At 53.3% G+C, this 24,463-nt stretch overlaps 2 protein-coding genes across 5 annotated transcripts in view; both read left to right on the forward strand.

Moving 5' to 3' along the window:
* The window catches only part of LOC108551510 (Glucose transporter type 3), a 19,838-nt gene extending 15,157 nt beyond the window's left edge, over window positions 1-4,681 (forward strand). For 2 of the 4 annotated variants that reach the window (XM_017905714.1, XM_017905713.1), the window contains 5 exons: window positions 2,763-3,119; window positions 3,211-3,467; window positions 3,548-3,799; window positions 4,000-4,171; window positions 4,272-4,681. In XM_017905714.1, the coding sequence (XP_017761203.1) occupies window positions 2,768-3,119; window positions 3,211-3,467; window positions 3,548-3,799; window positions 4,000-4,171; window positions 4,272-4,552 (1,314 nt within the window). In that variant the 5' untranslated portion in view covers window positions 2,763-2,767 and the 3' untranslated portion in view covers window positions 4,553-4,681. Of the gene's footprint in view, window positions 1-2,064; window positions 2,165-2,326; window positions 2,599-2,762; window positions 3,120-3,210; window positions 3,468-3,547; window positions 3,800-3,999; window positions 4,172-4,271 lie in introns of all 4 variants that reach the window. The other 2 variants (XM_017905712.1, XM_017905711.1) reach the window with 2 other exon arrangements.
* The window catches only part of LOC108551511 (headcase protein), a 157,876-nt gene that overhangs the window by 75,091 nt on the left and 58,322 nt on the right, over window positions 1-24,463 (forward strand). The gene's annotated exons all lie outside the window — the stretch shown is intronic.

A 24,463-nucleotide genomic window follows, 5' to 3' on the forward strand; every position in this document is an offset into this window, starting at 1 on the left:
CCCCCCCCCCCCCCTCTCTCTCTCTCTCTCTCTCTTCGTTGATATCTCTGTATCCGTTCGTTCTCCTCGTGGCTCGGAAAATCCGTATCGGTTGTCAGCGAGTCGCGCGTTGTTCCACGATTTATCGAACGTTCTCGAGGAAAAATCCGCGACTACCGGTTCTCGCCGGCTGCTCCCGAGGTATCTCTCGAGGTTTCCTCGCGCGTCTCTAACGCGTAATTAGTCGCGATTATCGCGTTGCCTCGATCGTTTTATGACTCTCTTATTACCGGCCGATTTGCATCGGACGCTGGAATTACGACCGCGATCGCGCCGTTGTTGCTGGATCCGCGCGAATCTCGACGCGTCGACGGGTGGACGTCGAAGAGGAGTGGCGAGGTAGCACGCGAGCGTATGTTTTTTCCGTCTTTAACCAACCGTGTCGCGTGCTCGTAGTTCCTTTTCCATTAGATTTGGACGACATTACGAAACCAGCGACGAGTCTTTCCTTTTAAGCCAACCACGAGCGTGTCGGATATTGGAAAGCACAGATGAATCGCGAACATTCCAGGGTAGTAGCGGAAAGGATTACGCTTGCGTCTAGAAACGACGAGGTGATAGGAAAATTCCGCGATCGGCGTGAAAATCGGTCGAAAATTTTCTCGATTTCCCCGACACCTCGGACAAGTATTTCGCCGTGGAATTATCGTCGGGCGAGGGTTGGAGCGGATGTTCGACGACACCCTCGAATGTTTCCTTCCCCGTTCTACGCTTCTTTCGGTTACCTGCCTCGGTCGCGCGCATCGGTTAGTCTTCCCGCGAACTTTCGATCGGAGTGTCGTCGAACTTTTGTACTCCGACCCTGCGCCGCCGCGGACATTTAAATGCAAATACGCTTTTTACTTATATTTATATGCAAATGCGGGTATTCCCGGCGGGCGGGAGAGCCGAGACGCCTGGCGAATGGAAACGGCACGCTCGAAAGGCGAGAAAAAGGCAGCAATGGGTTCGCGATACGTTGCAATTACTTGTCGCTCGCGTTCGGTCACCGTCCTCTTCGCGAATTTACGATCGCCGATCCCGTTCGCGCGTTTTCCGTGAACGGATGACAGGGGATGTCGATCGACTTGTTGTTTCTCGTATCACGGGTTGAAAATCGTTGGGAGTCGACCGATTTCATCGTCATTCGACCGATTTCGTCGTCATTCGACCGATTTCGTCGTCATTCGACCGATTTCGTCGTCATTCGACCGATCTCGTCGTCATTCGACCGATCTCGTCGTCATTCGACCGATTTCGTCGTCACTCGACCGATTTCGTCGCCAGTCAACCGAGTTCGTCGGAAGACGGTGGATTTTCTCCCCGTTCGAATCATCACAACGGGAAGAGACACGGTCGTTCCTCCGGAGGTCGATCGCACCGACGGTCGGCGAGTATCGTTATCGGTTATCTAGAATTGCCTGGTCGGAAGCGCAGCCTCGTGGCGTATAGATAGAGGCTAGAACAGCCGAGCCTGTGCCGCGTTCTTTATCTTTCCTCCGATTTCCTTCCTCCGCCTCGATGCACGGTCGCGAGGAAAATGGCCGCGTTTCTTGGGTCGTTCACCTGGCAATCAGCGAAAACCCTTGGACGCGATTCGACTTTTGCGATCTCGCTCGTCGTCGCTGCTATTCTCGCTGGGAACCAGGGAAAAGAGAGGGCAAGGGAGAGAAGAACAGGAGGAGAGATAAGAAAGAGATTGGAGTTTTAAAATCGTCATCGGCTCCCGCGGATAACAAGGGAGAGAGCCATAGCGGATGGATTCGTAAGATCGTGCCAACTCGGGAATCTCTTGCGGTGCCAACGAAGAAGATATTTAAAATGTAGATGCACTCATTTAAATACCCCGTCCGTATTCGCGATTTAATCGCTGCCGTTTCTTCGTCCCTGCCCGTGTTTCCCCTTTCTCCCTTCTCTCTTTTCTCCCTGCCATTATCCCGACAAGAGTTCTCCTCTCGCCGAAGCGGAGAGAACGAGCCGATCTGTAATCCGAAAGTTGTCAGCCGCACATCGCGCGCTGCCCTAATGGAATTTGAATGTCGTTAGCCGAAGTAACCGGGCGTGAGGAAGGGACCTTATCCCCATTACCGCGTCGTCCTCTTCGTCCTCGTCGTCGACGGGAATAGGGTCGCCGCCGTCGCCGCAGGTATCGTCCTCGGGAACCTTGGTCTACTCGACCAAGTCGAGTTTATTGGAGCGGGGAAAACGCGCGTCGAGTTTTCCAGCATCGTTTTCCTCGCTCCTTTCCAACCTTTCATCTCTCTCCACCCCCAACCTTCCCTTATTTTCCGCGACTTCTTTTCTTCAGGACAAACGATCGCGAAGAGACAAAGTCCTGGGTATCTCGGTCGGGCAACGATGATCGTCGTCTCGGTATCTTGTCATCGATGAGAAGCGACAGCCACATCGTTCGATATCGATAGAGCGAACCAAACGAACGTAGCCACGAATCGAATCGAAACGAGACCACGCTCGAACCGTCGATTTCGAGAATGGCGGAGGCAGGACCTTCGGACACCAAAGAGGACTTTCAGAAGATTTTCCAGCGGAGACTTCCGCAGTACATCGCTGCTTGCGCAGGTTCCTATCCTAATTTTCCGTACATCTCTGCTTCTTCTCGTAGCTTGCTTTTCCTCCTTCGAAATTTCATCAGACGAAAAGGACATAACCTATCCATCGCGCGTTATCGTGGATCCCCCCTTCTCGAGACTATCCCCCCATCTGAGAGTGAGTGAATTTCGCAGCGTGCATGGGCGGATTCTCGTTGGGCTGTGGCCTAGGATGGAGCGCTCCGTGCGTGGAACTTCTGAAAGACGAGCACCACTTCGACGCGTTCTCCACGAACGTGATCGCGTCGGTTTTCCCCCTGGGCGCGGCTCTGGGCATGCTGGTGGTCCCGTTTCTGATGGACAGGATCGGTCGAAAGTGGACGATGATGTCATTGGTACCCCCGTTCGTTCTCGGTTGGGTGTTCATCGCTGCCGGCGTGTCCGCGTTCGCCTTTCTGCTCATGGGCAGGCTGATAACCGGCGCGTGTGGAGGCATGTTCTGCGTCGTCGCGCCCATGTACTCGGCCGAGATGGCCGAGAAAGAGATCAGAGGTACTGGATAGAAATCGGCGGGTAAATGGACGTTCTCTCGATAGGTAACGCGCTTCCTCTACTCACCTGTCGTCGTCCGATCTGCTGTTAGGTACCCTGGGCACCTTCTTTCAAATGTTGCTCGTGATCGGCATTCTCTACGCTTACTGCTGCGGCTACGCAAGGAACGTGACGGTGACGTCCATCCTCTGTGGCATCGCTCCCATCGTGTTCGCCTGCATCATGAGCTTCGTGCCGGAGAGTCCGCTGTACTACGTGATAAAGAACAACGAGGAAGCGGCGAAGAAGTCGATGCGATTCTTCCGTGGACCCGACTACGATATCGCTCCCGAGATCAACGCGTTCAAAGTCAGTGGTACTCTCGTTCACGCGCGAATTCCACGAGATTCTTCTGAACTCGTAGTCGCGTTTGGTGTTTGGCAATATAGGAGCAAGTAGAGAGGAGCAGGAACCAACCGGTGACGTTATCTGCGTTTCTGAGGAGACCGGTCCTGTGGACCATGGCCGTGGCCTATGGACTCATGTTCGCGCAACAGTTCAGCGGCATCAACGCGATCGTTTTCTACTGTCAGACGATCTTCAGGCAGACCGGTGTCGAGATGGACTCTCTGCTGCAGATGGTGATCTTTGCCGTGGTCCAGGTGATCGCTTGCGTCGCTTCCGCCTCGCTGATCGATCAGGTTTCGTCACTGGAGCTTCGTATCCCTTTAGCGTCGAGCGAACGCTGCGTTCAACTGCATCGTTTGAGGATCACTCGTGATTTGTTTTCTAGCTCTCGTCTTGTTTTCCACTCTCGTAGAAACTCGAACGCAGCTTTCGTTCGTCCCCTCTGTCCTCGAAAAGGAGAGACACCGCTTGGAACAGGGAAAAATTGTTGTAGCTGGGCAGAAAGCTCCTCATGGTGATATCCTCGAGCGTGATGTGCGTCTGCATGATGGCCCTAGGTCTCTTCTTCGTTCTCAAGACCCACGATCCCGAGCAAGCCGACTGTCTATTTTGGTTGCCGCTCGGTTCTTCTTGCCTGTACATCCTGGCTTTCTGCCTGGGTGCCGGTTAGTAACGAAATAGTTGCACGAATCCACCTCCAGTGCATCGTGATCGCGCTTCGTTGACAGAGAAAGCAACTTTACGTTTACTTTTCCGTGGAAACAGGCCCCATACCGTGGACCTACATGAGCGAGATCTTTCCGACCAGGCTGAAGGGTACGGCTTCCTCCAGCGCGGGCTTTTTCAACTGGATGCTGGCTTTCATCGTCACCGTGTCGTTCTCCAGCGTGGTCGACGCGGTCGGTAATGCAGCCGCGTTCTTCTTCTTCGCGGTCATCTGCGCGCTCAGCGTGGTCTTCGTGATCTTCTTCATGGTCGAGACCAAGGGCAAAACCTTCGCCGAGATCCTCCGGGAGTTCGGCACTTACGAAATCGAGACGGAGTGACGCGTTGGCGCACGACGTCGGGCTAAGAAGACATGTCTGCCGCTACTTAGGCACAACGACGAAAATTGCCAACGCATTCCGTTCTACATAGAAACTCCTTTTTTTTTAGCGAAGTCAGCGAGAAAAATAAACTAGAAATTAGTGAACGATACTCCGATATTCGGTGCGAGATATTTATTCACGCGTAATTTAGAATTAACCCTTTCGCTGCGGAGTTCTCGGAAGTGCATTGCTCTCTGGGTAGCCGGCGTGTCAGTGCTAAATCGACCACGCGGAGAATTATATTCGATTATGCGTAAAAATCTCTGTACAAGAAACGTATGCTGCTAGCACGTCGAAAAGCAACGATTTAATGGGCATTATTGGACAGGTTCCTGATAACAAATGCACCGCGCGCGCACTCGGTGAGAGCGACTCTGGCTGAGCGCCTAAAGGCGGTGTTCGCAGCGAAAGGGTTAAATCTCGGTTTCCAAGGGGACGGAAAGTTTTTCCTCGTCGAACTAAAGAGGAAGGAGCGATAAGCGACACGAAAGCGAGTGGATGCAGGCTAAACTTGAACTCTCTCGAGGACCGCGGGGTTCGTGCGTGCGCGTATGCACCGACACGCGCGACGCGTCTTCGTTGCAGCCTCTTCTGCCCTTGCCGCGGTTCTCGAGTCAACAATGATGCGCCTGTGGGCTGGCTCCGCCCATCTAAAATGAAAAATCGCCGAGATTAGCGTGTGACGAGAGTTATTTATACAGCGGGAGAAGCCTGGCCCCGTTTCAGCGAAAAAGCCTGAACGCGTTCTTTCATGGACGTTGACCTAACGGGTTAATCGGGGAACATGGACCGATCGGAGCGGGCTACCGATCGAGATCGGTGATCTCTCGTCGATGGCAGACAGACCGGGGGGGTTCTCTTTATCCTCCTCCGCGTCGTCCTCCGAAGCAAGGATAAATTTTTCCTTTTGGTCAGGGACGTCGGCCCTTCGATTATTCGCGAGACAGGGGTGGTGGCTCCGTCGCGTTTTTCCACCGTTTCGCAGAGAAAGAGAGAGAGATCCTCGTCTCGCGGTATTGCGGACGAGAGACAGCTCGCTGGCAAGTACCCTCGTGGAGGTTATAGATCATCGTGGTGGTTGGTGGTGGCTTTCAAAGGACTCGACGTGGAATCGAAGGATCGGGTAGGAGACGAGACGGTTGCACCGAAATGTTGCTATTTCGCTCGGTAAATCGGCGAATACCGAGGATGAAATATCTGCTGCCCCTTACTCTCTGCCCCCCGGTGCATTTGTCATGCAGTTGCCGTCGCTCGGTAGGCGTTCGCTTTCATCGATTATGCATTCGAATTTATATTTATGAAGCGTAGTAGCTTCTCGTATCGGCGTTCTAATAATGGATGCTGCTATAAACCTCTCGTCAGGGTCGGCCGTTGCATGTCGACGTACCGCGAGCTCTCTCTCTTTCTCTCGGTATCGAGCAGCCGAGCGTCGTCTCGGCCCGGAGATTTTCCGTTCCCAGCCGTGTCCTGCGTTTTGCGGATCCTCCGTCCACGGTCCGAACCACGTCTCACGAACGTTGTTTCTCCACGTGGCCGGATGTTTACGCGCGTCGCGATTCCGCGGGGCACGGTACAGGGAGAAAGAGGAGAAAGAGGAGAAGACGAAGAGAAAACGGAGAAAATCGCGGTATTTTCCGACCCTACCAATCGCGATGCACATCTCTGCATTCGCGGAAACCGGATCGGATCGGATCAGAGGCATTACGCGCGGAATTTTCGGGCGGACTTTTTGAGCGGACGAAAATCGCAGTCCTTTCAGATTCTACCAACCGCGGATACGTTTCTTCGTCCCTCCATCTCTTCGTTCGCGGAAACTGGATCGCATCGGAGGGATTACGCTTCGAGTTTTGGAGCGGACGAAAACCGCTCGGCGAGGTTGGAGCGCGAGCTGGGGATCGAGAGATTGTCGATTCCCTTCGTCGCCGAATAAATTTACCGGCGAAACCGAAAGTATCGGAGGAGAAAGGCACGCTCGCGCAAGAAACAGCCCCGCGACGGGAGGTCAGGAGAGACCAGACGAGTTTTTCGCCCGCTCCCGGCAAGAATCGGTCGTAGGTTCTTTCTTCGTGGGAAGAAGCCGACTCGTGGAAGCGACCGGCTGAAAAATCGCCAGGCATCGTATCGCGGTCAGGATGTTTGCCAGACTCCGCGTCTGCTGCTACTTCCCTTCTCATGCGTTCGTTTCCAAGGCGAGATTCGTGCAACGCTTCTTATCTTTGCATCTCGCGCGTTCCAACTTTCGTCGCGGTCGTTCTACGCCTTTTATCGAGTTGTCCACGAACTTGCTCGAGATTTCGTTAACTCCGCGAGGACGAAAACGACAAAAAGACGCGAGAGTAGAATTCGGACGAAATCGGTGTCCTTTTCCAGCCCGTGCCCCCCCGATACACGCCGGAGATCGGTCGAGAGAGCCAGAGCCAGTTCGAAGTGGCTGGTTCGAGGCGGCTGTTGTATATTTCATGAACGGTGAGTTTCCATCCTCGTCGGTGCACCGGCAGAGAAAGACAGGCCACTGAGCGCGCCGCTGACGTGGTACGAACCACGCACGATCCCATCGTTGGACCGTTTTATTATACGGTGACGCTCGAGTCTGCGGAAAATTGCGTTTTTTCAGCGCGAGCTTTGCGGCCGCGATAGGGTTCATTACGTCTCGTCCAGTGTTTGCGAAAGCCCCCGCGAGCGAGCACCACCTTCGTTGTCTGCTCGAAAAATTCCTCGGAAAAAGAACAGGAGAGGAAATTAGAAATTATCTCGCGAGATGGATACTTCCAGGTGTTGTCCCACCCTCCGCGATATTCCATCGAACGGGATTCCATTTACCTGTCCGTGTCACCCTATCGCTCTCGAAGCTCGTGTTTACCTGTCTCCTCTCCGGCCGATCGCGTCCCGCCTCGACCCACACGCGATCCGCGCCTCAAGGTTCCGCTCGTGGATCACTCGGCGGCGGCAGACAGCGCTCGCGGGAGAGCGAACGGAGAGCGCTCGCGGGTGCACGTGTCCCCTCTCTCCGCCCTCGCCGTCTCTCCGTCTACTCGCCTCTCTTTCTCCGTTGCACCCCGCGGCTCGATTGCACACTGCACCATTGCACCGCGGGGCCATTGGCCTCTCTCCGCTCGGTATCGTCGCAGCGCTCGCCGGCGCGCTCGTTCTCGGCGACACGGCTCGAGCCGAAAAGCGGCGTGCCGCTCGAGCCTGCCTTTTTGCGCGCCCCGGCCTCTCCTCTCCTCTCCTCTCTCGCCACTCTTCTCTTCTCTTCTTTCCTCTTCTCTTCTCTTCTCTTCTCTCCTCTCTTCTCCGCCGCCGTTTATCGTGAGGCCACGACGCGCTCGTGGCTCCACGACTGCCGCGGCTTGAGCCCGCTCGCTCTGCGTCACACGCGAAACGAGGACGGGTCACCGTGTCACGAGCCGATTTTTCCGACCACCGGCATCTTTCGCCAAACGACCACCGGTCAGGCAATGGTAGCTCTCGAACGCTGCCTCGCTTCTGCTCGGTGGTACCCTTTTAATCCTACCATTCGATTAATATTCATACTCTCCTCTCCTTTTCCATATTTTCCACCTTTATTTTCGCCCAGCGCAACTACCATCGCGAAGAATTACGTAAAATTGCGCAAGGTAGGAGGAGGGAACGCGACGCGGAGTATGATTTCTTTCCACTGACCGTGGCAGTCCGGGACCACGTGCCATTTACAGTTCTTATCTTGTTTACAAGGAACGGTTTCGCGAAACTGAAGCGTAACGAGAGCTCGCCGAGCGTGTATCGGTGACGGATACCTTTTAATTTCAACCTTGTCTCGGTAGATAGTTATCTCGGTATCGGACGAACGTTGGAAAAAAGAAGAACCTCGCAGCTTCCCTGTCACGGTATCGCTTTCTACGACTCGGGTAGGGATCGAGGAGACGCCTGGATTAATGTTCCAGTTGATAGTTGCGTCGTGGATGGAGCTTCCATTCCCCACACGCTGCCGGTGTCCCCGAAACGAGGCTGTTAATGGAGTCAGCACCGCTCTCCCTACGCCTGGAGCCTCCGAATTTAGCGAAAGCGAGTAGAGGAGGCACGGGTTGTCCCGTAGGCGATTAATTAATTTCTATCTGCGCAAATCTCGGTCTGTCCGGATTGCAAGATTCTCGTTTCCTGCGCGCGCGCTATCGGTCCGCCATAAATAACGCGACAGCAGAAATAAACGCGGTATCGGGCCCAGTCTGCTCGTCTCTCGATTATGTATTAGCCTACACACGCGTAAACCCATATAGTCTTCTCTCCCCCTCTCTCTCTCTCTCTGTCCCGGTCTATCTCGCGTCTGACTACTATCGCCGACGTATCCGCTATCTACTGCCGCTGGCTCTCCCCGGGTGCTCGCCGAAGGGAGAGAGAGTCGACTCGTAGGAGGTCGACGTCAATGGAGATCGCTGTTTCGACCGGTCTACACGGAATCCTTTTATCACCAGGCCGTGTGTCCCGGCCTGAAAGAAACTACTGTGCACGCGCGTCGATGGTCGCGTTCCAGCGTGTGGCTCTATCGAAGATAGCGCTATCGGTTTCACCGATTTCCTCCGTCTATTTTTTCCGGCTTTCCGGCTATACAGAGAGAAACTACGAACCTTCGCCTTTGCCCGCTCGCCAGACCATCGTCGCATTCGAATCGCCCGATTTCTCTGGATATTCCTTTACCCGCTTCCTTCGATCCGCTCGCTGCAAGCCTTATCTCGCCACGGGAACAATTGCCGGAGTACCGTTTTTTCGCTCAGTGTTTCTCAACGGGGCCTTAACGCGCGATTTTTCAGGCCACGTATCTTCGGGATCGCGATTTTTGGGACCTCGGAACCTTTGGGCCTCGAAATTTTGGGGCCTCGGAACTTTGGGGCCTCGGAACTTTGGGGCCTCGAAACTTTGGGGCCTCGGAACTTTGGGGCCTCGGAAACTTGGGGCCTCGGAAACTTGGGGCCTCGAAAACTTGGGGCCTCGGAAACTTGGGGCCTCGGAAACTTGGGGCCTCGGAAACTTGGGGCCTCGGAAACTTGGGGGCCGCGATTATTAAGGCCAGCGTATGTTGGGGACCGCAATTTTCTAGGGCACGTATTTTACCGGCACGCAAAGGCACGCGTATTATTTCGAATTTTAAACTGTCACAGCGCGCGATGGAAATGGGCGAGCGCGATACGAAAAACGACGAGTGTCCCAAAGTGACTTGCGAAAGATTTGTAAATCCAAACGAAGAAGGGTTGAGAAACCCTGTCTCGGCTTTAACGATCGCGACGTATCTCGAGTTAATCCGAGACACGGCGATCGCCGGGGATCCAAGGCGCGATCGGCGCAGTGTCCGGAGATAGCGGAGCGCGAAGGACGAGGCGTAAAATCGCCTCGTTTCTCGAGGTGTTCCCGGTGAATCGTGAATCGTTAAAGGAGATCGGGCAGCGTCACGGTGCGTATATTTCCGAGCGACCCAGTTGCATAGCGAATGCATCGCCGCGCTCGTGGGTCGTGTTCGCGCGCGCGCACGTGTGGGTACCGTTGTCGACGCGACACCGTGTGTGCCAGGCTTTCTCCGTTTCTTCCCGCTCGTTACCCGCTCGAGGCGGTTCGGCCGATCCGTGCCGCGCGTCCTCTCGAACGCTCTTATCTCCGCCGGTTGGACAGACTCGAGCAGCACGTCTCGCGAAATTAACGCATTTTTGCCGCGATAACGAGGCGATCGTTAACGGTGTGTGCGCGTCGCGAACGCGCTTGTAGATCGCTCGCTGGCAGATTTTCACGGCAGAGACGACGTTCCGCGTCTCTCCTCTCCGACCAGGCGACGACCGGTTTTCTAAGTCGATAGAGCGCGACAAAAAGCCACGATTAATGGCGGATCAACCGGCGTATCGATGGCATTCGATGGCCGCCGTTGCGTCGACCTCGATCGCAGAGGGTCCCTCGCGCCGCGCACGCTTTCCTCCTCGAGTTCGGAAAGACACGGAACACTGCGCGTGATCGTCCGAGTATTCTCCCGAGACGGAATAAAATATTTCATCGGTGGTTCGAAGCCCGGGAACTTTTAATTACGCGCCGCGGCACAGGGAGAGAAAGCGCGAGACCGTTGTCAGCGAGGGGCGGACGCGGAAAAATACCGGACCATAAAGCATCCGCGCAATAAAGCTGCCTGCAACAACGGGCAGGCTACATATTTTAAGAAATTAATTCGTCGAAGGACAAATTGCCCGGTCTCGCGATACCGGAGACGCCTCGGTCCAAAGAGGGAGAATTTAACCTTGCCTGGACGAGAGATCTCTTTTCTCTTTCCCCTGGTCCCTCGACCGCGAAAGGGTAGAAATCTCGCGGGGCCACGCGGAAACTTCGTTTCGGCTAATTTACGCGCTCGTAAATCTCGCGCGGCTGCGTTGCGCGGCGTGTAGCTGCCCGGGAAAATAATAACGAGCCGCGCGATTCGTAAAAAGAGGACCAAGGTTGATCGATGCGCGCGAGGGTCCACCAGCTTCCCGAGCTCTCGATCCTCTCCGTTCCGCTCGCAGGAGTATGATCCGACCGCGACGTCCGCGCTGCAACAGCTTTGTCCTGGAGGAGCCTCGAGAACGTGATATCTCGTATCGACGAGCGAGTAAGAGGGGGAGGTTCGCACCCCCGTCCTCTGCCGAGGGTGAAGAATAACAGGCAGCCGGTCGTTTCTTTCCCCCGCCCCCACTGCCGCGTTCGTCGCAATTAAAATGTAAATTCTTCGCATTCGCGGGGACACCGGGCCCCAAACAAAACAGCGCGTCTCATCGACGGGGATGTGGAGCCGCGACGACGGCGATGGCGACGGGGTTGGGGGTGGGAAGTGGAACAAATATTTGTTCCTCAGACCGCTGAAAGGATACCGGTGTCGACGGAATAATTATTTGCATAATGCCGCGATACCGCGATATTCGAGAGAGAGGGTGTCGAAGACGAAATTTTTACCCCGCACCCCCGCGACGGAATCCTCCCCCGCGTCGGGAGGACGAGGAAGTTAATCGAGTCGCGAGCGGAGAGAAACGAGGGTTTTGCTCGCGAGAGCGTTTAGCCGTCTCGCGATTGATTTATCGCGGTACTCGCTCGCGATTCGAGCGGAGAGCACAACGCGCTCTCCCCCTCTTTCATCCCGGCGCCGTATTTATATATACGGCGTGTCGTTGAATCGTTTTATACCAGACGCGACAAGTTTACGGGCACTTTATGGTAATTCCTCGAAGCCTTCCCTCGTCGCGAATTTCTTCGGGAATTTCTTTTCGAAATTCGGCGCGGAAATTATCGCGAGATTCGCGGAACAATCTCGGAGAGAGACCCCCCTCGTGTTCCAATCGACGAAAGACAACCGGAGTCGCGCGTTATTTATGCCTTTCTGCCTTTATGGATACGGAAGACGCGCGTAGACCCTCGTTTTTCCGTCTTCCTGCCCCGTGTGTCGCCTTTGCTTCTTTGCAAGTCGGAGGAAGAGAGCGATGGCCTAATCGGCGACTCGCGTTCGCGCTCCAGCGACTTCCTCCGGAACTCGGGGCCCCCCGGCGCAGGGACGTTTTTCGCGGAAGTGGCGGATGAAAGTAGCGTCGCGAGATCCCTATCCCTCGCTTCGTCTTTTCTGCCTCGGAGAATCCGCTTCGCGGCGGAGCGAGATGTTTGGACGCTCGTTGCTTGCTCGACACTGGGCCGATGAAGCCGTGCGTCACGAACGTCGCGGAATGTCTCGGGGTTCCATGACCGACTACGGTCTCGCGCGATTCCCTTCGGGATCGAAGCGAAGCGTCGTCGGCTTCTCGATTTAAAACTTGTTCCGCGTATCGGCGAAAACGATCCCATAAATCGCGTCTCTCCGCCTCCGCGACCGCTAACGGGAGAGGATCGCATGGCGACGGTGGAGTGGAAGAGGGAGAAGAAGGGAGAAGGCCGGAGAGTCGGTGATAAAGAGTCCGTGACGAGCGTGATCGTCGATGCCGCGCGTAAACACGCGAGCGTGCGTAACGCACGCTCCGCCGTAGCCGGCGGCTCTATGTGGCACAAGGATGCAGCTCGTCTGGGTCATTACTGTATCGCTCTTCTTCCATCGCCCTCTCTTTCTCTCTCTCTCTCTCTCTCTCTCTCTCTCTCCTTCTCTCTCCTTCTCTCTCCTTCCTCTTTTCTCTCGTCGTCCCTCGCGTGCACACGCTCGATCGCTCTTTGGCCCGGCCGCGCGATGCATAATAATGGCGACGCTTGGTACCGGCGTCGGGGGTGCGCGCAGGGTGCAATTTCGCCGGAAAGCTCGAGCCATTCCGAGTCGACGAGAGATTTATACCGGGGACGCGTGTGTTCCGTGGATCGAGTTTAACGAATCGCAAGATCGCGCGCGGTGTCCGTGCGGCACGGCGTGCTCGTAAAATCCGCAGTGTCAAAGTTTATATATCCAAAACGCCTCGACCGAGCGAGGTGAACCTCCATTGCTTCGCACCTAGCGTACGGATATTCGCTTTCCGTTAGGAAAGGTTTGATATTCCTCGCACGAGTTTGGACCTTCTCAACGCGTTAATCGGGAATCGTTTTGGTACGCGAGTTGCATGGCTGATTCGAGATAATTGATTTTCCAAGTGGGAAAAGATCGGACAAATTACTTGGAAGTCGACAGCCATGAGGAAACCGCAAAATAATTTTCTTATTCATCGAGGATGCGTCGAGGATGCGTGGAGGAAGAAATAAACGCAAACTGGGAACCTTGGGATACGCGTGAGTGTACGATTTTCTTGTCAGTCACACACAGTTGCACGGGGGGTATCATTACGCACGCCGGATGTCGTCGTTCAGAGTTGCTCCGGGTGGGGGACAATTTTCGAAAAGAACGTTTCATTCGTTCTCCTGCTAGACACGGAGGATAATCCCGTCGATCCGGGAAGATCGCTCGGCAGTGCTTAATCAGATTCCATAAAACGCACCCTCCCGTGTCTGCCAGCGATCCTCCTAGTCCCCGGAACCCCTTTTCTCGTACATTCCGCGCGCCATAAAAACATTACCATTCCGTTCGTCGTTCTCTCCGTGTCGGCCCCCCTCGCGACGTCGATCGAACGGGTTTTCGGAAGATAAACGACGCTGGCAGGAAGACGCGAGCGTCGTAGTAGTACGCCGGAGTCGCGGAGGGCGTACGCTCGAACGAGCCTCGATAGTAGGAAACGACGCGCGCGATAACAACGGGGCCGGGGCAAGTTGTTGGCGCGAGAGAGAGAGGGTACACGCTCGACGACTCGTTTGCCCGGAGGAGAACGAGGTACACAATGGGTTTCATTGTGCGCCCGGCGAGCAAACAAAGACAGCCTTGCGATAGCGCCGCGAAGCCGCAACACGCGTCACTGGAAGCAAAACGCGCGGGGGGTTCGCGAAGGAACGAGACGAACGCTTTTGTCTGTCGCGCCACGATCTTGCTCTATTTTCCTCGAGAAAAATGGTAACGCGTAGAGCTTCGGTGCGAAAGGCAAAACTCGTACACACACCCCGAGTTTCACGCTTGAAGGAGAACGATCGCGATCGGCATACGAGGCTCGATCATCGGGGCTTTGAACGTGTTCTACTCGTCACCTCGAATTTATTTATTTTTACCTGGATCACTGACAGAGCAGATACGTCACGCAGTTGATACCTGTTTGACGTCGGCTTTTCGCGCAAGTCGCCATTACTCTTCGCTTCTTTCTACTTCGAGAGATTTACATTTCCATGACGATCCGCGAGGACTTTGCGTTTCGAAGTACACTTGTACCGTATGTACTTCGAACAAAATATTTAACCCCTTGCGAGACCTTAATTTAAAATAGTGACTAGACGGAAGCGTGCATCGTTAATTTGAAATACCTATCGTGGCAGCAACTCGCCTTTGACCTATAATCACGCGTGAGACTCGTGGTCACGTTTTCGAGTCAAAACTGATTATCACGAGCCTGACACGTGGTTCCTGGATCGGGTCAAAATTGACTATCACGAGTCTGGCACGTGGTACATCGATCGGGTCAAAATCGATTATCACGGGCCTGGCACGTGGTGCGTCGACCTGGCCAAATGTAAATATCACGTGTCACGCACGTGTTTTGTTGATGTGCCCCACGTAAGTCGCACGCGATTGGTACAACTTGGAATAAATTTGCCGAGTCGTGAAATGGAATACGTTTTAGGTACTGAATCTTAAATCGTAGAACAAGGGGTTGACTTCGAACCGTCCCGTTCGCAGAGGTGTAATTTACCTAAAATTTCTCGTTAGACGTATAGTAAAGACGACTTACTTGCTTCGTTATTCGAGGTGTGAAAAATGGCGTCGATTACCTCGATGATTAGGATAATCCAGAACCGGTTGAACATCACCGCGGCGTCCTTGCTTTCGTTGCTACCGTCGACGTTCAATTATATAACGATTTACCCAGAGTTTTTTATAGAAAACGACGGTCGAGACGTACATTCGATATATCGATCGACGTTCAGGGCACTGCTCGCTATTTTCGAGCATGTCCTCGTAGGCTCCATTTCGGCGAACCATTATCATTCCTATCGCCATCCACCCCTGCTCCGTCATTTATACCAAGATACGTCTTGGTCTCCACCTCTCTCTCTCTCTCTCTCTCTTTCTCATGGTCTGTCGAGGGTAAAAAGGAGAGGAGAGAGGAAGAAGCGGGAGGAAAAAGGAGAAGTTTCTGGAGCATTTTCTCGTACATTATACACAGTAGGTTTGTTGGTCGGTTGATCGACGACGACGGGCGCGCGTGCTCTCTTTTCCCCGAACGATTAACGATTCCACGAGTCTCGCGGACGACGCGGACCGTCTAGACGCGTTCGTAACGACGCTTCGAGGAAGAGAAAGTTGGAAGGCGCGAGCGGGTAAAAAAGCGCGAGGAAAGAAAAGGGAGGCGAGACGACGCGGAGCGTCTCGGGGCCCGGTTCTCGCGGATCGCGCTTTTTCTCTCTCGCTCCTCCGGCTTCTTTTCTGCCGGGCAGACGAAACGAAGAGGAGCAATAAATCTTGCAATAATCGCGGCTCGCGTTCCTCGCCGTGTCCCTCGCTCTCCTCTTCTCGACCTCGCGCCGCCGCCGCCGCCTCCTCCGGCCATCCGCCAACTAGGCTGACTCTCTCGTTGCGGCAATGAACCGAGTCAACTGCTCGAAACACCCCCGCAATTGCGCGCGCGACGGCCGCGTTAATTCGCACAGCGTCGACTCGCCTCGCGACGACCTTTGGACGCAGAAAAAATATCGCCTCACGAGTACTCTAACTCTGTTTACCAGCTTCACTCGATTCTCACCGGCGAAACTCCCGTTTCTTCAATCAGAAACATATATATATTGTAGCGGAAGGATAAGGAGATAGGGCTAGTGGTCCAACTATTGTTTCTTAAGCTTCTCGGCGCCATTGCGCAGCTTTGCCGTACCTGGTCCATTTCGCATATAGCGGCAGATGTTGGGTGCGAATTTATTCCTCATCATACCAATGAAAAGAGCCCGGTCCAACCAGCGGAGGAAGTCTAGGAGTACGCCCGGGGAGATACCCGTATTGGCGTATTTCTCTTGGGCCACTTCGGGTCTGGCATGGATATGAGATCCAACCGAAGGTCTCCATGTGGCCCGTTTCGGACTAGTGGTTCAGAAGACTTTCTTCGTCAGAGGTTTTTATTTCACTGACAGAGTCCTTCGGCCCGAGAAGGTTTGTCACCCCTCGACCGATCGTCTCGCCATCAATGAGTTGAAACGTTTTAGGCGTAAACAGTGGGAGACGCTGCCTGTCGCCTGACTGTTTACGCCGTCTATTCTAAGATTCGCTTACAATATTATGTAGCATATTATTTTAGACTTAATTAGGGTGTAATGGTCGAATGTTTCCTTTGAGAAGTGACCGAGTCGAGTGCAGGCAATGAAAGAAAGTCTAGAAACGCGTTCGAGTATTCCAAGTACCTTGCCTAAGGTACCAATGGCAAAGTCGCGTGGGAAATGAGCGATCAACGAAGGGAGTTTGCGTATGAAAGGAGACAGTGTTAGACTTTGACACCGGTTTTACATGCCATTCCGTTCACGCCACGGTTAGCCGTCATGCGGGTCCTTCCGGGCCGTACCAACCGGCGAGGCCTGAACGGAAAGTCTAGCGCCGGTTCTTAGGGATACGTGACGTTTAACGCGTTAAATAAGGGTGCAAGGGAGCGGGTGAGTCAGTGAGCCAGTCAGTCAGTCAGTCAGTCAGTCAGAGTTAGTGTCCAGTCCTTGGTCGGCGAAATTTTGCCAAAGTACTCTCCAGGTTTAACGCGTTAAATAAGGGTGCAAAGGAGCGGGTGAGTCAGTGAGCCAATCAGTAAGTCAGTCAGAGTTAGTGTCCAGTCCTTGGTCGGCGAAATTTTGCCAAAGTACTCTCCAGTGTAGTAGAGACTATGTGACTCGGCTTGCTATATATACTCGCGAGTACGATGAATTATCTACAAGAGTAGAACGCGTACAGGGACGAATTCGGTGTGTCTATGCAGTGGTGCATAACCGGTCGAGCGACTCGCAAGGAAAGAACGGCGCTGGGAAGTAGGATAAGAAGAGAAGCGTCTTCTCGAGTCTGACCACGGACGGTCTGATTTCCCTCGCCATTAGCGTGACACGCTACACTGTGCGCGGTCGTGGTCGGCGACCAGAGAGAAGCGTCTGAACGGTCGTCCTTCGGAGAACACTTGACCCTGCGCGTCTACTCGACGTCTTCCTCCGCGCGTACCCTGGCAAAAAGCTCGGACACGCGTTGAACCGTCGTGGAACCGTGGACAATGGTCTCCTTCAAACGGTGGAGAGAAAGAAAGAAAAGGGCCTCGGCGCTGCGGGGAATCGCGGACGAGACGCGGAGCGTAACACTCGAGGCTCGCGGTTTTAATTTATGCCTGGAAGCCTCCATTCATTCGGCGTAATTGCGACTCGGTCGAGGCTGCCGGGGTCTGGCGTTCGATAGGCACGGCACAATCGACCACGAACGAGCATTCGCTCGCCGGTGTGTTTGCACAGCTAGACCAACACGCGACGCTTCGACTCGCTCTTTCCTCGTCGTTCGTTCATCGCGCTCGCGCGGAGCGGAGCGGGAGGAAGATGGACCGGGCTCTCGAGCGTGGCGCGTACTCGACGGGACGCGTGAAGTGCATATTCCGTCGTCCGGCTGTCCGTCGCGAGTCCCGAAGCATCGATCGTTAAACCTTCCGCTTCTCGCCTAACCCCGATGGCTTTCCTCGGAGAAAAGGCCGCGTCAGCCGGAGCGTCTTCGATTTATTTACGCCGGCAATGGTTCGCCAAGGTGTCCACCGGGTGACGCGAAAATAAGGAGGAGCGTGGAAGCGTCGCGATGCGATATATCGTTGTTATTGCATGATCGTTGGCTTCCGGCTTCCTCCGAGAGTTAGCGCGAAGGAACGTTCGTTCGGACAACTGGAATTAGCCGCGATTACGAACCGTGTAAATACGCGCGGACCTTCCATTCCTGGGGTCGCGACGTGGACCGTGCGTGTGCTGCCAGCAGCGTTTAGAAGCGTAGGAGATGGCTCGGACAGAGGCGGAGGTTAGTCGTTCGTCGGAGCGTGGAATTTGACGCGCTGCAACCTGCAATCTCGACCAATTAAAATACCCGTCGTCCCGGGATGCCTGGGACGATTAAATAAACGAGGAAATCCCGTGCCGCTGACTTTCCACGCGTCTCGAACGAATCGACGCACGGAGAGGAGGCAGGCCACCTCTGGAGCGCAACGGTCGATCAAACTGGACGCGTTTACTCGCGAAATCCAATTTCTGTCACTCGCGAGACGCTCCGCCGCGCGTCGGACAGAGGGGAGCAGAGGAGAGTTAATCTCGCGCGAAGCTAATTCCATTCGCGGCGGACACTGGCAGCGGTAACAGCGGCGGCAGCGCGCGGTCGAAGGCGCGTTTCTGTCGGTCGAAAATTCGCGCAGCCTCTGCTCGTGTCGCTGATTACGGCCATTCAGCGGGAGAAAGGGGAGAGAAGAGGGTCGTAGGAGAGGGACAGCTCCTCGTCCCACGTCGTGTCGCGCGGTCGCTCGAGAGAGGCGAACAGAAACGAGCAACGAGCTGAATCCCCTCGTTGCCCGTTATTGCCTAGTGAATTTAGCATCGTGCCTTGGTACCATGGCTATTTTTGCCCGCTTGGCACTTAGTCAGATCCGCTTCTCCCTTTTCCCCGGCCTTTCCTCGCGTCTCCGCTTTCTCTCTCTTCCTCTCTCTTTTCCTCTCTCTCTCGCGCGCCTCGTTTCACCGGTGCCGCCGCTGTTCCGCGACCACGAGTCGTCTTCCAGCGGCGAGGAAACGCTCGGATTCCGCGGGAAACGGCCGCGTTGATACGCTCGAGCGTGAACCACGCGTGTGGTCTGCGCGCGATACTCGAATCGGATCGCACCGTGTGCACGCTCGTTTCTTTTCTCGCCCGGGGACGCACAACGAACGCGTGGTCGTGCCCCGAAACGCTCGTAGCTCGACCGATTAACTCCGACTTTTGCTGGTCTCTAGGTGCGTTCTGTTATTCGGCGACGAAGGAGAAGGAGAAAGAGAAAAAGACCCCGAGGACGATGACGGTGTCTCGTGACTCACGCGTGAAACGAAAAAGGGGACAGCGAAGAAGCCGGTGTCGCGGATCGTGATCCACGAACGCGACCAGGTCATTGCCGTTCGTTTTACGAGCAGGCCAGTTGGGGAGCTTTATTGCCCCCCTTATCGTCCGATTAACGTGACGACAAAATGTTTATTGTTCGACCGTTTCGCAAGTGTCGGGGGGTTATCGCTTCGAGTGTCAAAGCAAGCGGTCGATCGGTTACTCGCGTGTTAAAAATCCACGCTTCCCGTTCCCCCAGTCTCATCTTCTTCTGCCTCGTCCCCTTTCTTTCCAGTCCACACGGAAACGTCTCCAATTTTTCTCCCCTTTTCCCCGTTTTTCCGCCGGTTTTTCTTTCCTCGCTCGTGACTCATCGAAGAACTCGCGGTACCGAGGGAGAAAATTTCATCCAACGGCAACCACGCCCTGGATTAACGAGCATCGTCGCGAGATTCTTTCCTCTAGGAGTTTCCGGGAAGAGTCCATCGACGTGTCCTTTATCCAGCAACCCCCGTCGTCTTTTCTTCGGCGCGGGGGACGCTGGAAGACGAGATCCGAAGCCGGCCCGGTTTTTCCTCGAATCTCGAGCGCGTCGCGCCATCCCCGCCATTTTCCCTCTAATTTCTGACAAAGCGTAGCCGAGGCGGTATCATCCGTCCAATTAACGTGGCTCTCTGCCGGTCCTTCCGCGCCACGGTTTTCCAACCACTCGAACGGGATACACGCGGGTAATTCAATCCACAGGGCTGTGGGGACGCCTCGTCCTCTTTTCTTCGTCCATTTTCGTCCATTTTCGTCCATTTTCGTCCTCGACGCGAGACACGCGACTAATCGCGAACTTGCCGTGTCGCCGCTTGCACGCCGTGGCAATGGAAATTTCGAGATAACTAGCTTTGCGAGGATTTCGTAGACCGCTCTGATCCACCTCCAAATTAATACCCACTCGCCCCGCTTGCTTGGATCGCCACTCGAACGGCGAGAAGGAGAAATCCGGAATTAATTCGGTATCGGGGTGTGCCACGAGCAGATACGGGATTAATGGAATCGAAGGCGAGGCAGAAGGAAAAATTGGCCACCGCGAAATAAATATCTCGCGAGGAAGAGCTCCAAGACAAACACGAGAACGAAACGATATAGACCTCGGCGAGAGTGGTTTCCGCCGCACCCCCGGCTTAGCGGATTTAATTAACAATCGCCATTTTTTTACGCGTCTGGCTCCCCTTTTACACCCTCCGTGTCCACGTTTTCTTCCCTCTCTGTTATTCGTGGCGCGGTCTAGTCGCACCGCAGACACCCGTTGTCTCTCTCGCTCTCTTTTTCCGTTTTCAACCCTTCTTACTTTCCTCTTGCCTCCAAGGTTTCCGCGAACGTTGGATTTTATCGGGCTAATAAAACCCTCGAGGTCGTCGCGTCGTTCGAACGCGAAAGCGATGGCAAAGACGATGTCGATCTTGGATGCGTTCTCAAAGTCGCCTCGAGCTTTTCGGTCTTTTATCGCTAATAAAAATGTCTCTTTTATCATCGAGACATGGTTCGCCATCGAGGAAGGCACGCGCTCGGTGCGTTTGAATGCTGGAAGTGGATCTCGTTAGGACGATCGAGCATCAAAGAAACGATTCTCGTCACGAGCGAGGAGATGGAAGAAGCCCTTTGGAGAGAGCTCGAAAAACGCTTTAATTAAGCCACGACTGGCTTTTCAGAGGCAACCGTTTACGAATGCTCGTCGTGACTCGGTAAAGGGCACAAGCGTCCTCCCCTTCGTCGGGGGTATCGCTGTAAATCTTTGCGAACTATCCCGTACGAGATTTCCCCTTTTATCCTCTCCTCTGTTCGCGTCTGCAGCCTGGGATACTAATTCGGTTACTCGAGCAAATTTCTCGCGAACGCGTGTGAGATCATCGGCTTCGTTTAGCCGCGAAGACGCGCGCGGAACGAAAGAACGGCGAGCGGTCGAGTCAACGCACTCGGAAGCGCAAAAATGCGGCCGGACGCGTGTTTCCTGTCGGACTGGACGGCGAAATCTTTGCTGCACCGGAGCGAGAACCGCAAACAGAAGAGTATCTCGCGTCACGGTCGCCGTTTCGTGCACGACGGAACACACTGCGGTTTCGGGCCCAGACACCGTGACGCCGAAATCGCGTCGCGTTTCGTGGGTTTAGAGAGACCTCCGGGTGCAGGAGGAGTATACTCCTCGCTTCGATCGGCGTCGGCGACGGGCCGCCTCGAGGGTTCGGGCTGGTGGCCTGTGCGCTGTAGGGCACTGCTCAGGAAACGTCGCGAACAAAGGGGTCCCTTTGGTTTAATAGCGGAGACCTCGCGTGCGGATGTGCGTGTTTCCAACTTTCCTTCGCGCCGTCGTTTCCTCTCCTACCTTTTGTTCGGTCAAGGGGTATATTCCTTGCGTCACGGGGACCGCCGCGCAGGCGGAAGAATCGGTTCCAGCTGTTGAAGACGTTCTATATTCATGAACTTCCAGCCAGACTTTCTTCGCCAAAGAACGGGCACAAGTTTCTTCTTTTTGTTTTATGCTAATCCCATTCGCGTATCGATCAAACCCGATTCCGGGCGCTTCAACCCCCTTGCGAAGGGGACCAATGGGGGACCAATGAGCACTGGCAATTTGAAATCGAGTAATTTTTCGATACACAGGTTTATTTTGCAGGGAAGATGCCACAATTCGAAGCTTTTCTCGTATTTTTCCGAGCTCCGTGATGCCATTTATATCCAAATATTGCGACAACATATTTCACCCTTGGTTACTGCCACTATAATTATTGACACGACTTCGTTACTTCAGCTTCGAGGCATTGAAACAAGGGTACACAGATAACTTATGATCCCGAAACTCTTTCAAAACGTGTCCAATGGTCGAATTTCATTTAGCGTCACAGAGAAGTCACTGTCAAAAGTGGAATATATAAGGGATGATGATGGGTCTAAGAGTGGTTCGATACGTGGAATTTAGAACAGTTCTCTGTAATTAAATCACAAGTTCATTTCCCCACTAGGATGCAACAATTCCAGGCTTTTCTCATATTTTTCTGACATAAAATACTGTGATAAGATATTATTTCACACCTGGTTGCTGTCAATATAGTTATTGTCCCGTCTTCGTTACTCGAGCTTTGAGGTATGGAAACAGAGTTGCACAGGTAACTATCGACCCTGAAACTCTTTCACAACGTGTCGTACAGACGAATTTCTTAGCGTGACAGGGAAGTCGCTGTCAAAAATGGAAAATACAAGGGATGATGATAATAAATCCAAGGGTGGTTCGATACGTGGAGTTTAGAACAGTTCTCTGTAATTAAAATCACAGGTTCATTTCCGCACTAGGATGCAGCAATTCGAAGCTTTTCTCATATTTTTCTGACCTAAAATAATATGATAAGATATTATGGTACCTCTGGTTACTGTCAATATATTTATTGTGCCTTCTCGTTACTCGAGCTTCGAGGTATGGAAACAGAGTTGCACAGGTAACTATCGACCCTGAAACTCTTTCACAACGTGTCGTACAGACGAATTTCTTAGCGTGACAGGGAAGTCGCTGTCAAAAATGGAAAATACAAGGGATGATGATAATAAATCCAAGGGTGGTTCGATACGTGGAGTTTAGAACAGTTCTCTGTAATTAAAATCACAGGTTCATTTCCGCACTAGGATGCAGCAATTCGAAGCTTTTCTCATATTTTTCTGACCTAAAATAATATGATAAGATATTATGGTACCTCTGGTTACTGTCAATATATTTGTTGTGCCTTCTCGTTACTCGAGCTTTGAGGTATGGAAACAGAGTTGCACAGGTAACTATCGATCCTGAAACTCTTTCATACGGAAGAATTTCTTAGCGTGACAGGGAAGTCACTGTCAAAAATGGAATGTACAATCCAAGGGATGACGCGTCCAAGGGTTTGTCGATAAATGAAGTTTTGCAACAAGAAACATGGAGATGTTTCGGTTATTTCATCGGCATGTACGTAGTAGCTGGCTCGAACGAGTGAGTCAGAGGCCTCGTCTGCTCCTTAAAATGTTCTTTCTCCGCTAGCACCCCATCCCCCGTCGTTCCACGACGCACACCCTTATTCCTTCTATTTCATATCATCATCTTACTACCACAATACTCATCTTCCTCCAATCCCAGCTCGTCCCAAGTATCAGCCAGTGAAATGAACGAGGGATGGAACCCTCGCAGTCGAGAGGGAACTCCGGCAAGTTCATTCTTTCTCCCATTCTGCTCGTTCCTCGCGTTATCGGCCGTGTCAGAGGAAGTTCCGCTAGACGTCTCGTATCGGCCGGCGCGAGGACGTCGCGCGTTCACAATGCCAGAGTTCAGTCTCTCGCGCGTGCACTCGCGAAGGAACGACGACCGGCGTCGGTGTCGGCGTCTGGAGATACTGTCACGTTCAGCCACAGTGACGTCGGCCAGCGATTCTCGTTTCGATTCCACGCGGTTCCGTTTTCTCTCTTTTTCTCGCCACTCTGTCCTTCTCTCCGCAGCTCCTGTCCGAACACGTGGCGGAATTGTACCCGCGGCGGAACGAACGCGGGGAAGCCGGTTCCGCCATCAGGAAATTGAATATCAGCCGACGACAGCTTTGTTTCGATAAAATTGTAACGAGACGTCGACGGTGTCACGGGCCTGCGCGACGGATAAACGCGTCAATCTTGTTTGCCTCGTCTCTGCCTCCTCTCCGCGTTTGTTCGCTTTCTCCCCATCTGCCATGCCTCTGCCATTCGTTCGCGTCTTTTCGCTTCGAAATTGCTCGATTTTTTAATTCCTACCAACCCCTAATTAATTCTTCCAACGCGTCATCCTCGCTCGATCGAGTTATCCATGGTCTTATCTCGTGAAAGACGCGTTTATAAGGAGTCTTCGCAAATAGAATTTGGTATATGTTCTGTGCGTTTCGTCTAGGTGGTCCGTAGCGAGTTTGGAAAATTATTTTGTCACGACTGGAACAAATTATGTTGATTCCTTGACGTAGATATATGGACTTGCGTATGTCATACAATCTCCAGTTTCAATTTATACTTTATAAAAGGCATATTTTAAAATGTCTTGCCATTTTTTAACTCTAGGATCTACTAAATATGGCGAATATCCGTTTGGTTGTAAAATAAATACAATTATTTTCCATTCCTCGGAATAAATTTGGCACATGTCTCTCTTAGTTCTTGCCAACGATCATGGCAACGACGAGACAGATAACCCACCAACGAGGAGATATAAACATTCGAATGTATGAAATAAAAAAATTCTTAAATTAAATAATTAAATAAATAAAAATTATTTATTA

Source organism: Eufriesea mexicana, unplaced genomic scaffold (assembly GCF_001483705.2).
Source record: "Eufriesea mexicana isolate 0111107269 unplaced genomic scaffold, ASM148370v2 scaffold3014, whole genome shotgun sequence".
NCBI lineage: Eukaryota > Metazoa > Arthropoda > Insecta > Hymenoptera > Apidae > Eufriesea > Eufriesea mexicana.